Genomic DNA, 18,034 nt, shown 5'->3' with positions numbered 1-18,034 from the left:
TCTTTATATAATGTAGAAAATACCCCTTCTGTATGCCTATTTGTCCATGCCTTATGAACCCACATCCGTTTTTAACCACCTTTTCTTCCTCTTCTTCGTCCAAAACCATAGCAATCATCAGTAGTTCATTTTCCGAAAACATTTTGGCCACGACCTATAGACCTAATGACGGATGAAACACTGACCAGTGTGAATAGAAATCACGACTGGCGGAATCTCGGAACGGTCACGGCACTGTCACGTCACTGATATGTATTAATCGACCTTAAAAGTGTAATCTAAAATTGTTAATTAATTTAAATTCCTATATAATTTTATATTTTAATAAATATACTGCATAGTACAGACTAGCGATAGTCGTGTGTACTGATCGAACATTTGAACTGTACAAATATTATTGAACACGTCATACTTCGGTAAACGATCCCTTTTTTTTACCAAATAATAGTCAGTTGTGTTAGAACCATTAGAACGTATATTTATGTGTTAAATTGTTTGAATGCTTTTGGTATGTTAAAATGATTTTTAATTCGACAATCACTTTATTAATTTTTTTAATGGTATTTTTTAAAGTTTCATTATGTCCCAGCGAAGATGAAAAACAGTTTGTCAACACACTGGATACGCTTCTGAAATTTTCAGGATGGAAGCAAATCAAAATGAGAGCCAAGTGTCTGGAACCGACCGGCAATCGAATGGAATCATATAACGGAAAAGATTTAGTAACAAAAATTCAGTATAAGTTGGACCTAAATAAAGAATACGAACCAGATTTGGATAATCGTATTGTCGATGAGAAAAACGTGGAGACAAAATATTACATGGCACTACGTTTGTTAGGGTGTGTATACACAGACGTCTTACTAAAATTTTTAATTTTTTCAAAATACCTTATTGAGTTATGCAATACGGAAAGACGAAGAAGTAAACTCAAAGATGAAACCAAAAAGAAATCCTGGGGAATTTTAATTGCTGTGTTACTACATTTAGAAAAATGTCAGCCGATGACGGAGTACATGTTTACAGCTTTGCAGTACATAATAGGGTTGATCCCGTTAAAGGATTATCAAAATAGTGTGTTGATTGACGCGACAAAAATCGCAACTTTCACTAAAAGTAAGGTCCAATTGGTTTTCGCTGGAATACGAAACAAAATTAAAAATATGTCGAGTAATGGATCCAACGAAGACGATAAAGATTATAAGCTAAGAATTAGTAAATCTTCCAAGATATTGTTGAAATCTATCAATAACGTGTTGAACGTTGATGAACATGATGAACGTGGTAATTTGGTCAATTTCAAAAGCATCAACTGCGTTGAGCCCGCTGAGAAAGCTGATGCTTCTATCAGTGAATGGTTGAAAACTTTACAGGAGAAATGTAAGAAAAGCAACGATGAAGAGTTCGTTAGTATCATTGATGTTGAAGTTCAAAAGTTTATCGACGAGATGGTCGAGGCCTACTATTCTGATTTAGGGTTTGTATATGGGAACGGAATTACTACTCTTTCTACTATAATCCCCAGTGATTAGTTTTTTTGGAGTCAGAAAACCTGGGCTGGGAGTTTTTAGGTTAACTTTAAGTTTTTTTATTTTTTAATAAAAACGTATATTATTAAATTATCAAAAATGCAATTGAATAATGTTCATACTCGCTTCTTACAATTTAACACCATTTATTTACTAGTAGTTTATTTTAAGTTAAGAATTAGTTATTTAATTATTTACTGATATTTTAGTGAAAATAAAATTTTTAGAATTACAATCTATAATTTCAATATTTTGTAAGCGATAATGGTAATGCACGTATAAATTAAAAAAAATAAAATTCTTTACAAGTAACCTGCTTCTAAAAATGTATTTTTTATTTTAAACCTTACAATTAACTTTATACAAACCCGCACTACTCCTGTCTGCTCTTGTGGGGCGCTTGCTGAAGTCTTTAAAGGCCCCTATAAATTGAATTATTTTATCCTAATCCCAATTATTTTTTTTTCTGAAAGCTGAGATTTTTATATTTTTTTTTGGTGGCTTAAGGTACTTTAAAAATATGATTAAAAAGAAGTGTCACGAAATAAACTAAAATTATGTTTACAACCGAAAACAAATCGAAAAAATATCCGTTGGGGGTCGCTCCCAACGTTGGTTTGTATTTGATATATTACCTATATCTTTATTGGCTCTGGGCAGCTCAACGGAGGTAATAAATATAGAATATTTATCCACTACAGAATTCTTAGAAAAAAACTGATTTATACATGATTCTTGCATATTGATTCCGCCGAAATAACTTTTTTACCAGTAAAAAATGTATGTATGGCTATCGACTCCGCCGGACATTTGTACATATTAATTCCGCCGGATATCGACTCCGATATATTGTTGTTTCCATAGGTCCATAGGTTTCAGAAATCCATAGGTCACACATTATACACATTATTTTACAAAATGTATTTATAAAATGGTATTAAAACCAAATATACATATAATACAGCAGGAAAAATAATAAATGATTAATAATAATAAGTAAATATAAAATTCGTTATAATACCATATGAAATGTCATAATATGTCATTTTTTATAATATATAGTGCTTTGACGCCAGTTTAACATAAGTGAATCTATCAATTTTATTATTTCAATAGTTGTAACAAATTTTCGTAATACATTTTTTTTTAATTTCATAGTTTTGGTTTTTGCTAATTTGATTTGTGTTAAGCCCTCTTGTTATTATATACAATTCAGTTTGTATTTTTAAATTTAATACATGGGAAAACAAAAATATATTAGGATGCGCTTTAGTAAGTTGTGTGTTAAGTTTTGAGTGAAAACTGAAATGATTCGCAACTGTTGGTTGTTTGTTCCGATGATACAAGACTTGTAGTTCGACTACTTGTAGTTCAAGACTATAATTTTCGGTTTTTCGATTAAACTTTTATTTACCATATGTAACCGACGCGATAATACGAGATCTCCACTGTAATAAATACACAGGGTATCTTGTTAAGTCCTACCGAACTTCAAATGAGGCATTTAGGATGCCTACAGATACAATAAATTATATATATATTTTTTTTAATTTTAAAATTATTTTCAGATTTAAATCCTGATTTCAAATTATATCAAATTTATTGTATCTATAGAGCATCCTAAATGTCTCATTAGAAGCTCGGTAGAACTTTACAAGGCCCTGTATATACAAATTTCCGGCGGAGTCGATAGCCCGCGGTTTCAACTTGTACAAATGTCCGGCGGAATTGACATTAAAATGGCGGAATCGATAAAACCCCCTCAACAGAGGTAATGAATGTAGAATATTTATCCATTACAGAATTCGTATAAAAAACTGATTTATGCATCATAAAATTCGTTAAATTAATTTTAAGAGAATTTTTTTAGAAAGGTACTTAAAAAAAAAATTATAGTATACCTAACAAATTATTATTATTAGACAGACTATCAACCTAACTATACCCACTCTAATAATGTACACACGATGCTTTTTAATATACTTTTTAAAATCGGATAACATATTATCATTTCAAGACACTAGTAGGTACATTTTACGGTTTTGTGTGTTGTGATTGATTTCAAAGCAACACATGAATAAATATTCATAAGCAGCGAGCCCGTTTTAGGTGACGCACAGTGAAGTATATATAAAAAAGCCGGCGACACATTCCTAAATAATGTGGGAAAAGTTTCATAATCCCTACTCTGGTATACACTAGATTCTCTACTGTATGGTTATTTTATATATATGTAAATCTATAAGTGTCGGGTGTAATAATTTTGCAATAATTTTTGTTCTAAAATATAGTATATACCTGAATTTTTCATAGTTGACTTTCCATGCAATACTATATAAGGGTTGACAACTTGTAATAAACTAAATTTAATTTCTAGAGATGCTGTCATAAATAATGATAAAGAGGCTAATTTTTTAGATGAGTATAAAGATTTATTTGAAGGTCTAAGATGTTTGCCCATTACTTATCATGTCCATATGTAACAATAATGTTCAACCTAAAGTAGATTCTCCCAGAAGAGTTCAATTTAAAATGTATGATAAATTAGAAAAAAAGTAAATGCACCGATTTCATGGGTAAATTCTATACCTAGTTATTGTAAAAAAGAATAATAATAATCTTCGTATATGCTCCAAAAAGTCTTAATATGGTCATAAAACGTTCACACTTTGCATTTACTAGTTTTGAAAATTTTAAATCTTGATTAAATGATTCATGTTATTTTTCTACGTTAGATGCAAGCACTGCTTTCTAGATGGTATCCCTCGATAATGAAAGTGCTAATCAATATACCTTAACACAACATTTGGTTTCTAATCAAATATTAGGCTTCCTTATGGGTTAAATTGTGCATCTGAAGTCGTTCATAGGGTGATGACTGTACATTTTTCTAACATTCATGGTGTATTTCTATAATTTGATATTCTTATTGTACAGGGTGATTCATTTTGGGTAAGACACTAATTTTCTTGGAAAATATGAACATTTAAAAAAAAAAAAATTTCCTATACTTTTAGGTACACATTGTACTACATTTTTCATTACTGTAAAAATTTGTATCTCCAACCCTTAAAAAGGAGTAGGATATCACTTTGTCAAATGACAACATATATTTTAAATTTCATAAATATGTAGACAAAAATAAAAAATAAATGTTATTGTTTGAGTTTTTAATTTTTATTTATTTGTTAGCTTGTTATGACTGTAAAGATTAGAACTTTTGTCTTTATTTCTTAATATGTTTATTCGGTTCGAAAATTACAAGTAGTTTTATTACACCAGTCATCACATAAAATAATAATTTAGATTTTAGTAGATAAGATCCGCTGGTCAACCATTATTTCAAAACATTTTATTGTATTTGGTTCTCGGTGTACTCGCCTATCGGACAATGCAAGCATAAATAAGAATTTTATGGGCTACCGGTCTGTTTGGGACACCGAAGAAATATGACAATTTTTAGGAGAAAACGTAATATCTTTACAAAGTCATAGCTAACGAACATATGTATAAAAATTCAAACAATAACATATTTAAAAAAATTTTGCCTACAAATTTATGGAATTAAAAACGTATGTTGTCATTTGAAAAAGTGAACTTGGACACTTTTTATCGTACAAAGGATAGAGATAAAAATGTTCAAAGTATTGAAAAATATAGTACTAAGTATGTCTAAAAAAATAATATTCAAAATAATTATATTTTCGGAGAAAACTAATGTCTTACCCAAAATGAATCACCCTGTATGTCCTAAGACTAATAAACAGCGTGATTTAATTTTAAAGAAGGTTTTAAAGAGCTCGTCATATTAATATTAAATTTGATAAAAAAAAATGTCAAATAAGAGTCCAAGAGGTAACATTTTTGGGACACATATTCAAGAAAAAAGGATGTTAAGCCAGATGTTGAAAAAGTTAAGGCTATAATTGAATTACTTACCCCAAAAATAATAAAGACTTACAAAGGTTTCTAGGTATGATTACCTAGATTATGATTAGGTATGATTAGATAACTACCTTGGTGCATATGTACCTAACTTAGCTCTTGTATCAAGTATATTACGTGATTTATTAAAATATGATTCATTACGGCAATGGAATGAAAACCATAAAATAGTATTTTGTTATTAAAAAAAAAAAAAAACATAAAAATGTACGGCAAGTAATAATGATCCATACATTTCTCTTAAAAATGATCGCAACACTCCTAGAAGAAATATATATTTTCCATCTCAACTTCAGATATCAAGGTCAATTCGCACAAAATTACCCTTTACAATAAATAATTTAAAACCTAAATTTATAAAATTTAATAATTATCAAAGTAAAGTAAAATGGAGTAGGTAAAACAGATAAAATGGCTAAATATTATAATAAAAAAACCAAAACAAATTATATTCATTAAACACAACACTTTCAGTCCATTAAAATAAATATCAATTTGACAATTGGAGCAATTATTTTACTGATTATTTTAATACATTTTAGAAGATACATGAAGGGAGAGTACATATCATGCGTGTTAATAAGTATTGTACATCTAAAATGTACAAATAGTATTAAACACGTCGTATAATTGGGTATACAAAAGCTAATGGTAACACGGTTTATCCAGCTAATTTTTTTTTAATCAGTTGTGTTAAAACCATTAGAACGTATGTCTACATGTTAAATTATTTGAATGCTTTTGATCCTTTAAAATGATTTTCAATTTGACAATCAACCCACTGGTTATTTTAATGGTATTTTTGAAGTTTCATTATGTCCCACCAAAGATAAAAAATAGTTTCACAACACACTGAGTACGCTTCTGAAATTTCCAGGATAGAAGCAAATCAAATTGAGAGTCAAGTGTCTGGAACCGCAGGCAATGAAATGGAATAGTACAACGGAGAAGATTTAGTAACAAAAATCGAGTATGAATTGGACCTAAATATACAATACGACCCAGATATGGATAATCGTATTGTCGATGAGGAAAACGTAGAGTCAAAATATTACATGACACTACGATTGTTAGGGTGTGTATATACATCTTTTTTTACCAAATAAGAATCAAATGAGTTAATACTATTACAACGTATGTGTACGTGTTACATTGTTTGAATACTTTTGATCCGTTAAAAATGATTTTCAATTTGGCAATCGCATGGTGATTTGGCTAAATTCAAAAGCAATCGCTGCGTTGATATTTCTATCAGAGAAACCACTGACGAATACAACGAAGACGACAAAACTTATGATCAAAGATTTAAGACAACAATTAGTAAATCTTCCGGGGTATTGTTGAAATTAATCGAAAACGTGTTAAACGATAGCGAACGTGGTAATTTGTCCAAATTCAAAAGCAATCAATGCTTTGGTATTCCCATCAGTGAACGGTTCGAGACTTTACAAGAGAAATGTAAGAAAAGCAACGATAAAGAGTTCGTTCGTATTGTTGAAAATGATGTTAAAAAGTTTGTCGGCGTAATGGTCGAGACTTGCTATTCTGATTTAGGGTTTGTATATGGGATCGGAATTACGTATTTTTCTAATATAATTTCCCATTGATTAGTTTAAAGATAAACATATAGGTTGACTTTAAGTCTTTGTTTTGAAATTAAGCATTGCCTATTATTTAATTATCAAAAATGCAACTAAAAAATTATCATATTTGCCTGTTTCAATTTAACAAAAAAGAAAAGACATAACAGCAGAATACAATTTTAGGAGCCGACAAAAATATTTAGTCAAATTTTAGGCCTTGAGTTTCTACAATAAAAGAAAGACAAACACCGAGTAAACAACAATGCGTGTGTTCTAATCAAACATCTGAACTGTACTCATACAAATAGTATTGAACACGTATACTTGAGTACACAAACGCTAAAGGTAACATATTTTATACCATTTCTTCTCCAAAAACAATCAGTTGTTTTAGAACCATTACAACGTATATTTATGTGTTAAATTGTTTGAATACTTTTGATCCTTCAAAATGATTTTTAATTTGACAATCGCATCACTGATTGTTTTAATTGTAGTTGGTGAAGTTTCATTATGTCCCAGCGAAGATGAAAAACAGTTTGTCAACACACTGGATACGCTTCTGAAATTTTCAGGATGGAAGCAAATCAAAATGAGAGCCAAGTGTCTGGAACCGACAGGCAATATAATGGAATCATACAACGGAAAAGATTTAGTAACAAAAATTCCGTATGAGTTGGACCTAAATATAGAATACGACCCAGATATGGATAATCGTATTGTCGATGAGAAAAACGTGGAGACAAAATATTACATGACACTACGTTTGTTAGGGTGTGTATACACAGACGTCTTACTAAGATTTATGACTTTTTCAAAATACCTCGTTGAGTTATGCAATACGGAAAGACGAAGAGGTAGTCTCAAAGATGAAACCCAAAAGAAATCCCGGCTAATTCTAATTGCTGTGTTACAACATTTAGAAAAATGTCAGCAGATGACAGACTACATGTTTACAGCTTTGCAGTACATAATAAGTATGTTTCCGTTAAAAGATTCACAAAATAGTTTGTTGTTTGACGTGGCAAAACTCCCAACTTATACTAAAAGTAAGATCCAACAAGTTTTCGCTGGAATAAGATACACAACGAAGAATTTAGGAATGATATCGCGTGATGGAACCAACGAAGACGATCAAATTTATAAGAGAAAACTTGGTAAATCTTCCAATACACTGTTGAGATCAATCGAATACGTGTTGAAAGTTGATAAAGGTGTTGAATGTGGTAATTTGGCCAAATTCAAAAGCATCCATTGCGTTGAGCCTGCTAAGAACGCTGATGCTTCTATCAGTGAATGGTTGAAAACTTTACAGGATAAATGTAAGAAAAGCAACGATGAAGAGTTCGTTAGTATCATTGATGTTGAAGTTCAAAAGTTTATCGACGAGAATGTCGAGGCCTACTATTCTGATTTAGGGTTTGTATACGGGAACGGAATTACTACTCTTTCTAATACAATTCCCAGTGATTAGTTTTTTTGGCGCCAGGGAACCCGGGCTTAAGTCATTTATATTTTTAAAGTTTTCAGTTTGACTTTAAGTCTTTTTTTTTTTAAATAATAAACATTTTGTATTATAAATATATACACGATTAAATTATCAAAAATGCACAATGTTTATATTTGCTTCTTACAATTTAATACCATTTATTTACTAGTAGTTGTTTTTAAGTTAAGAATTATTTAATTATTTACTGATGTATTAGTGAAAATAATCGTTTTAGAATTACAATCTATAATTTCAATATTTCGTAAGCGATAATGGTAATGGACATATAAATAAAAAAATAAAATTCTTTACACGTATTCTGCTTCTAAAAATGTTTTTTTAATTTTGAGCTCTATGATTGACTTTATACAAGCTCACACTACAACTGGTTGTTCTTGTGAGTCTTTATAGAGCCCTACAAATTTTATTATTTCTTCCTAGTCTTAATCAGTTTTTTCCTTTTGAAATTTTTACCACCAATCCTTGAAGGTCAAAAAGGGAGATTTTAGTTTTTTTTAACTGGCAACATATTTTTTTGAATTACATACATTTATAGACAAAACATTTAAAAATATGTTGGCTTTTAAATTTTTTATTTACATTTATCTATTCATTAGCTATGACTTTGTCAAGATACTCCATATTTTTCTCTTAATAATTATCATGTTTCTTTGGTTTTCCAAAACCGGTAGCACATAAATTTATGTTCGCATTATACATTTGGCGATAACACTCTAACAAAAAAAAAAAGTCACTGGTATAAAAGACTTCGAAATAATAATATACAAACGTTTCTTATCTTCAGATTACCTATTCCAACACAGGTACACAGGTTGGTATTACAAACCCACTTTATCAGCTACGAATTGCGATTTTAATCGAAAACAATGTCCGTGGTACAAGACGTAACCAAAAAAATTACTGCTTTGGTGATAATACATAATTTTTTTGCCAAATTCAAAAGCAATCACTGCGTTGAGCCTGCTGAGAACACTGATGCTTCTATCGTTAAATAGTTCAAAACTTTACAACAGAACTGTAAGAAAAGCAACGATGAAGAGTTCGTTAATATAATTTACGTTGAAGTTCAACAGTTTGTCGGAGTGATGGTCGCGACCTACTATTCTGATTTAGGGTTTGTATATGAGAACGGAATTACTACTCTTTCTACTATAATTCCCAGTGATTAGTTTTTTGGTGACAGGGAACCCAGGCTGAAGTTATACATACTTTCGAAGTTTTCAAGTTGAAAAGTAATTTTCTAGAGTAGTCTCAGATTTAATTTTCCTGAACAAGAAAAGATTCCGCCAAAATAATATGAGCTTTATTGTATATTATTAAATTATTAAAATTTCAGTTAAACAATGTTCATATTCGCCTCTTGCAATTAAATACCATTTATTTACTCGTAGTTTATTTTAAGTTAAGAATTATTTAATGAATCACTGATGTTTTAGGGAAAATAAAAGTTGTAGAATTACATGTCTAATTTCAATGTCTTGTAAGCGATAATGGTAATGGACAAAATTACAAAAAAAAAAAAAAAACTCTCAAGTAACCTGCCTTTAAAAATATTATTTAATTTTAACCCTTACGATTAACTTTATAAAAGCTTAAAGCCCGCCACTAATACTAGCTGCTTTTGTGGGGTCCTTTTGCTGAAGTCTTTATAGAACCATACAAATTTTATTATTTCATCTTATTAGCAATCATTTTTTTTTCTGAAAGCTGAGGTTATTTTACTTAAGAAATCGATTTTTAACCATTTTTTTTTTTTTTGTGGCCAAAGATATTATAAAAAAGAAGTGTAACAAAACAAATAAAAAATTTGGCTACAACTGATCACCCTAAAACTCATACACTCTAATCATACACACGCGATTTTTAACATATTTTTATCTTTACAATGCTTTCTTATAATCGTATACAATATTACCATTTTCAGACAATAGTAGGTACATTTTAAGGTATTGTGTTTAGTTTTTGATTTCAAAGCAACACCTGAATAAATATTCATAAGCAGTGACTCCGTTTAAGGTGACGCACAGTGGAGTATTTGTATAAAAAAAGTTTTTCAGCCGATTCTGCAACCACGAAAGAGCATTTTCATGTCTCGCTGAATTACCAAATATATTTCGCCCCTACCCCCAACCCCATTCCTTTTATTTATAATAATTTCTGTAGACCTGTGACCTCTCTGTCCCCTCGTTGCTTTGATTCCATTATGCCTATACTCTACTGTACTAGTCATCTCGGATAAAAACGCTTTCAAATAAACGTTATGATGCTTATTTGTAAATACAACACCTCAATTTAATACTTTCTAACTTTGCTGGCTTACACTGTTCTTAGTTTGGTCTGTACAGTCTTGAAAAAACGAACTACTGATTTGCATCGAAGCGTTTTTTCGAAAGTGATTTTATCACTTTCAGATTTAAAAATTCTTGTAAACCTGTGACCTTCCCATCCCCACTATGCCCCGACCCTACTAAGCTTCGTTAGCACTATGCCCCGAACCCACTATACTGGTTTTTTTTTTTGCAAAAACAGTGGATCAAATAACACATAATCAATGTCTTGTTAAATTTAGTTTGAATGGTCGTTCATTTATGTTTCAATCGTTTGTACTTCATAGTTTAACATATAATTGCATATTCTCAACAAAAAAATAATCGTTATGTAGTATACGTTTATAGCCACAAGCTGTCGGCTGTTGTCTGTTACATTTACATATTTAACAATAATGTTATATGGAGATTTTATAAATTGTGTTTTTTTAATAATAGTATAGGAGTAGTATCACAAAGTTGAATTTTTACGAGATTTGATCTAGTCATAATATAAAGTATTATCTATCATGAATTTTAATTATTATTAAAATATATCTTAATTTGAACTTAATAATAAAATAATGAAATATTTTATTCAAAACCAGAGCTACAAGTTGATAAACTAAAAAATTAAAAATAGCACGAAGGAGATTATCTAATATTGGATAATTTAAACAATCAAGCGTAAATCTCTTTAAATGAATAACAGTATAACAATATGCAAAACATTAGTGTTCCTTTAAACAAATTTCGTAATATAAAATAAATTTTGGGACGACTGCATAAAAATCAACACTTAATCTGGATCCAATAAATAACAGTCTTCTTTATAATTTGCTCATACTCATAGTTGACCATCGGTACGGTCAGCAGCGGGCGATGAAATAACGAGATAACAAAGCACCACGGTGGTTTTGCGGTGTCAGAGCGATAACTGTCTAAATAATGTAGACGGATCGGTGTTTTCCCCAATAAATCGTGTATCTACTGTAAACAGATACACGATTTAGTCGTCTGTGATTTTATGTAATAAACACAGTATAATGATACGGACCGTTTCGGTTCGATTTAACATTATCTCTCACACCACACACAGGTACGTTACCAACCGACAGTTATTAGCGTTTGTTCGTTTCTTATATCTGGTCCACCGTGTTTCTACTAAAAAAAAATTAAATTAAAACCTTAAATTGGAACTTGAGTATCAAGACTTAATAGTATCATTCTGAATAGATGTACATAAAAATGACGTAATGAATTGATACATTTTTATTAAGATTTAAGGTGTATATGTTAAAGTATACGCAATCTGCGAAAACACAGTTTTCCGGCAATTAAAAAAAAACTGTAATGCCGAATTTGTTTTCCGTTTAATATATTTTGAATACATATAAGTTTTAAATACTGCCAAATTTTCAACTTCAAAGTCCTAAAAAACTAAAAAAACAAAAAAACTTGAACCCCTCTAGGGGGTAGGAAACGAGTTTAATTTAAATTTGACACAACTGGCGTGTGCGGGCATACCAAATAAATATTCCTTATAAATTTCAACTCGATCCGACTCTTTTTCTCAAAATTATAGCCAGTAAAAGTTCTAACTTAAAAACTCGAACGGTTTTTTTTTGGTTTTTTTTAATTTCGACCGTGAAGAAGTAAACTTTTTCAACTTTTATCCCTCCTCAAAGTACCCAATAGACAAAATGTTAGATGTATAGAGTTGCTATTCAAAGGAAATTGTCTAGTATTAAAAAATGTACAGTGTTTAAAGACACAAACAAAGCCTACGCCAGAGTAAAACCAATATTTTCTCCGCTCTGCATCGAAGCTAAAACAATGCGTGTGTACTAGTCGATTATTTCAACTGTACAAATAGTATTGAACACGTCATAAACTTCAGTATACAAACTCTATAGGTAACATATTTTACACTACTTCTTACCAAATAATAATTGTAAAATCTATTGGCATATACTTACATTTTACATTGTTTGAATAATTTTGCCCCGTTAAAATGATATTTAATTTGACATTCGCTTCACTGATTAATTTAATTGTATTTTGTGAAGTTTCATTATGTCCCACCGAGGACGACACACGATTTGCCAACACGCTGAATAAGCTTCTGAAATTTCCAGGATGGAAGAAAATCGAAATTAGAGCCATGTGTTTGCAACCGGCCGGCAATGGAATGGAATCATACAACGGAAAAGATTTAGTAACAGAAATTGAGCATGAGTTGGACCTAAATAAAGAATACGAACCAGATATGGATAATTGTATAGTCGATGAGAAAAACGTTGAGACAAAATATTACATGACACTACGTTTGTTAGGGTGTGTATATGCAGACGTCTTACTAAGATTTTTAACTTTTTTTAAATACCTAATTGTAAACCATATTGAAAGTCAAAAAGGGAACCCCAATAAAAACTCTAAAAAAAAATTTTGGGGAATTTTCTTTACTGTTCTACGACATGTTGAAGAATGTCAGCCTATGACAGAGTACATGTTCACAGCTTTGCATTACATAATAAATATGTTTCCGTTAAACGATTCACAAAATAGACTATTGTATGACGTGGCACATTTTGCCAATTATACTAAAAAGAAAGTTCAACTAGTTTTTGCTGGAATTAGACACAAACTGAAGAGTTTAGAAATAATGTCGAGTAATGGTTCCAACGAAGACGATAAAGATTATAAGCTAAAAGTTAGTAGATCTTCCGTTTGTCGGCTTAATGGTCGAGACCTACTATTCTCATTTAGGCTTTGTATATGAGAACGGAATTACTACTCTTTCTAATATAATTCCCACTGATTAGTTTTTTTGGAGTCAGAAAACCTGGCTCGGTAATTATACTTTAGAGTTTTCAGGTTAAGAATTTTTTAACTAATCAGCAATGTTTTAGTAAAAATAAATGTTTTAGAATTACAATGAATAATTTCTAATATTTTGTAAGCCATACTGCTAATGAACATATAAATAAAAAACGAAGTTCCTTACAAGAAACTTTTTACTAACAATGTTGTTTCATTTTGAGTCCTATGATTAACTTTAGACAGGCAGGCCCGTACTATTACTGTCCGCTCTTGTAGAGTGCTTGCTACAGTATATATGGGCACCTAGAAAAATTCTGTAATTTTGGGCAATACAAAATAAACAAATTTTTAGATTAATAATTAAATTTTAATAACTGTTTGTATTAAAAAAAATTTGGAAAGAAAACTGAGTTTCTTTCACATAAGAAACTCATTTTAATTTATTTTTTCGATGGCCGAAGATACTATAAAAAAATTAGAAAAAAATCCGGGCCGTTCGGTCCAAACGTTGGTTTGTATTTGGTGTTATATCCATATATTTATTGACTTTATGTAGCTCAACTGAGGTAAAAAATATAAACTAATTGACAATCTAAGAATTTTCAGTCCTCACTTTTCCCCGGTAACACTATACTGGTTTTTAAAATTATCGGCCCAATAAAGTACACTTCACGTATGATTTCTGATCGGTTCAGTGTTTTTAAAGATATCATTGGCCCTAAAACAAAAATAAAAAAAAACCAGTACAGTGGGGTCGGGGCATAGTGGGGACGGAGCATAGTTGGGTTGGGGAATAGTGGTGACGGGGAAGTCACAGGTTTACAGGAATTTTTAAATCTGAAAGTGATAAAATCACTTTCAAAAAAACGCTTCGATGCAAATCGGTAGTTAGTATTTTCAAGCCAGTACAGTCCAAACCAAGCACAGTATAAACCAGAAAAGTTAAAAAGTTGTAAATGAAGGTTCTATATTTACAAATGAGCATCAAAGCGTTAATTTGAAAGTGATTTTATCCAAGAGGACTAGTACAGTAGAGTATAGGCATAATGTAATCAAAGCAATGAGGAAACGGAGAGGTCACAGATCTACAAGAATTATTATAAATAAAAGTGATAAAATTGAATAAAATCGCTGATCACTTTCAGATTTAAAAATTCCTGTAAACCTGTGACTTCCCCGTCACCACTATGCCCCAACCCAACTATGCTCCGTCCCCACTATGCCCCGACCCCACTGTACTGGTTTTTTTTTTTGCAAAAACGTAGTGGACCAAATAACACATATACAATGTCTTGTTATATTTTGTTGGAATGGTCGACGATTCATGTTTCAATCGTTTGTACTCCATAGTTTCAATTATAATCGCTTATTCTCAATAAAATTAATATTTATGTATTTTATACTTCCATTAGAGCAATCTCACACAAACTATTTATACTTCATAGATTATATTATTTCAAAGCTATATTATACTTCTATTTTACTAGATTGACAATGTACAAAATAAAATGCAACTAAAAAAACCTTTTCTTAGATCCTTAATATGTAAAGGGTGGGGTAGTGAAACGGGTATTTCCATTTATACATTAGAAAATAGCCGTTTTACTGCCCCACCCTGTAAATAAATTTCTTGTTATTTTCTAAAGAAAAATTGAGTTTAAATTAAAATTAAATCGTATACTGGTACTGTGATGGAGAAAACAATAAATTTTACCTACATATATTACTTATTATAGTTAAATATTACTAACGTTTATAGCCACTAGCGGTCGGCTGTTGCATGTTACTTAACAATAACCTTTTATAGAGATTTTAAAAAATTCTGTTTTTTTAATAATAGTATATTATCTAATATTAGACAATTTAAACAATCAAGCGTGAATCTATTTAAATGAATAACAGTATAACAATATGCAAAACATAAGTTTTACTTTAAAAAAATTGTGTAACAAAAAATACATTTTGAGGCGGTATACTGCATAAAAACCAACACTTAATCTGAATCCAAAAAACAACAGTCCTCTTCATAATTTGCAGGTAGTTGGACCTTATATAATCATAGTTGACCTTCGGTAAGGTTATATAACGCAGGCTATAAAATAACGATATAACGACAGTGGTTTTGTCGTATCAGAACCATTAATTGTCTTAATAAGTACACGGATAGGTTTTTTTCCCAATAAATCGAGGGTCTACTATAATCAGTTACACCATTTAGTCGTCTGTGATATTATGTAATAAACACAATATTATGATACCAATCATTGGGCCCTAACCTAATCTAACACGGATAGACGTTACCAACTGATGGTTTTTAGTGTCTATTCGTTTCTCCCATCTGGTACACCGGATTTTTAGTTAAAAAAAAATTGAATTTGTGTAAACTTAAAGTCAAAAGTGGTAACTGAGCACAAAATTTAATAGTATCATTCTGCATAGATATACATAAAATTGTTTTAATGGTTTGATAAAAATTTTTTTAAGATTTTAAGTGTTTTTTGTTAAAATATACGCAATCTGCGAAAACACAGTTTTCCGGCAATTAAAAAAAAACTGTAGTGCCGAATTATTTTTCCGTTTAATATGTTATGGATACATATGAGTTCCAACTACTGGCAAATTTTCAACCCAAAGTTCTTAAAATTACGGCTAAAAACCCCGAAAAACAAAAAACCTTGTACCCCCCCTAGGGGGATGGGCATTGGGTTAAATTTAAATTTGATACAACTGACGTACGCGGGCATACCAAATAAATATTTCTTATACATTTCAACTCGATCCGACTCTTTTTCTCGAAACTATAGCCAGTAAAAGTTCTAACTTAAAAGGTCGTACGGTTTTTTTTTTTGTTTTTTCAACTTTCGTCTGTGAAGAGTTAAACTTTTTCAACTTTTACCCCCCCCCAAAGTACCAACTAGATGAAATTTGCAATTTATAGAGTTGCTATTCAAAGGAATTGGTCCAGTATTAAAAAAGTTACAGTGTATACAGATAAAAAAAAAACACACATCAGAGTAAAACCAATACCTTCTCGCTTTGCATCGAAGCTAACACATAATTCTAAAGCCAAAACTTTTTCAGATCTACATGGAAATCTAATGGATTTTATTAAAACTCATTGCTAAAACATATATTTCAATAACAAAAATGGAATGTTGACTACAGATTTTTAAAAACAAATAATATGCTATAGTCCCACACTACATCTGTCTAATTTTCAGGTCTCGAGTTTTAACAACGAAAGAAAAGACATAAAAGCAGAGTAAAGAAAACGGTTTAATAACAGTTAAACGATACAAACCACAGTGCTTTAATTAACAAAAGCTGTGCAAAGATAAATTTAACCGTATAAAAGATTTCATTACAAAAACAATATAGTGAAAATTTGAAATACAAAAAAAAAGACAAGAAGGCAGAGTAAGCAACAACGCGTGTGTACTGATCTAACATTTCAACTGAACAAATAATATTGAACACGCCTTATACTTCAGTGTACAAACCCTATAGGTATAATATTTTAAACTATTTTTTTAACAAATAATAATCAGTTGTGTTAAAACTATTAGAACGTACAACTACGTGTTACTACATTGATTGATAACTTTTGGTCCGTTAAAATGATTTTTAATTTGACAATCGCACCACTGATGATTATGTTAATTGCAGTTTGTGAAATTTCATTATGTCCCACCGAGGACGACAAACGATTTGCCAACACGCTGAATAAGCTTCTGAAATTTCCAGGATGGAAGAAAATCGAAATAAGAGCCAAGTGCCTGGAACCGGCAGGTAATGGAATGGAATCGTACAACGGAGAAGATTTAGTAACAAAAATTGAGCATGAATTGGACCTAAATATAGACTACGACCCAGATATGGATAATCGTATTGTCGATGAGGAAAACGTGGAGACAAAATATTACATGACACTACGATTGTTAGGGTGTGTATACACAGACGTCTTACTAAGATTTTTAACTTTTTTAAAACTCATTCTTAATTTATGCCATAATAAAAGGCGAAGACAAAAACTCAAAGAAGACGCCCTAAAAAAAAACTGGGGAATTTTATTTGCTGTGTTAAAACATGTGGAAAAATGTCAGCCGATGACGGAGTACATGTTCACAGCTTTGCATTACGTAATAGAAATGATTCAGTTTAATGAATCTCAAAATAGATTGGTGTTTGACGCGCTAAGAATCGCAACGTATACAAATAGTAAGCTCCAACAGGTTTTCGCTGGAATACGCAACAATATAAAGGGTATGGAAACAAAATTGACTGAAGAATACAACGAAGGTGATAAAACATATGATCAAAGATATAAGGCAAAAATTA

At 30.7% G+C, this 18,034-nt stretch overlaps 1 protein-coding gene across 1 annotated transcript; it reads left to right on the top strand.

Moving 5' to 3' along the window:
• Positions 1–466: 466 nt before the first annotated feature.
• Positions 467–1,759, top strand: LOC126844877 (uncharacterized). Its single transcript, XM_050583335.1, has 2 exons — positions 467–508; positions 574–1,759. Exon 2 carries the CDS (start codon positions 660–662, stop codon positions 1,530–1,532), a length of 873 nt encoding a protein of 290 aa, XP_050439292.1. The 5' UTR covers positions 467–508; positions 574–659; the 3' UTR covers positions 1,533–1,759.
• The last annotated feature ends 16,275 nt before the right edge of the window (positions 1,760–18,034 follow it).

This window comes from Adelges cooleyi, unplaced genomic scaffold (genome assembly GCF_023614345.1).
Source record: "Adelges cooleyi isolate 19-005CV unplaced genomic scaffold, UGA_ACOO_1.1 ACOO_flye_CR_arks_rails_tigmint_CR_PRNA_651, whole genome shotgun sequence".
Classification (NCBI taxonomy): domain Eukaryota; kingdom Metazoa; phylum Arthropoda; class Insecta; order Hemiptera; family Adelgidae; genus Adelges; species Adelges cooleyi.
The sequence above is the reverse complement of the archived record's forward strand: the minus strand, read 5'-3'. Positions and strand labels throughout refer to the sequence as shown.

Bases quoted from the DNA above. Each gene is read 5' to 3' on its own strand.
- LOC126844877 (XM_050583335.1), top strand. From the start codon at position 660: ATGAGAGCCAAGTGTCTGGAACCGACCGGCAATCGAATGGAATCATAT.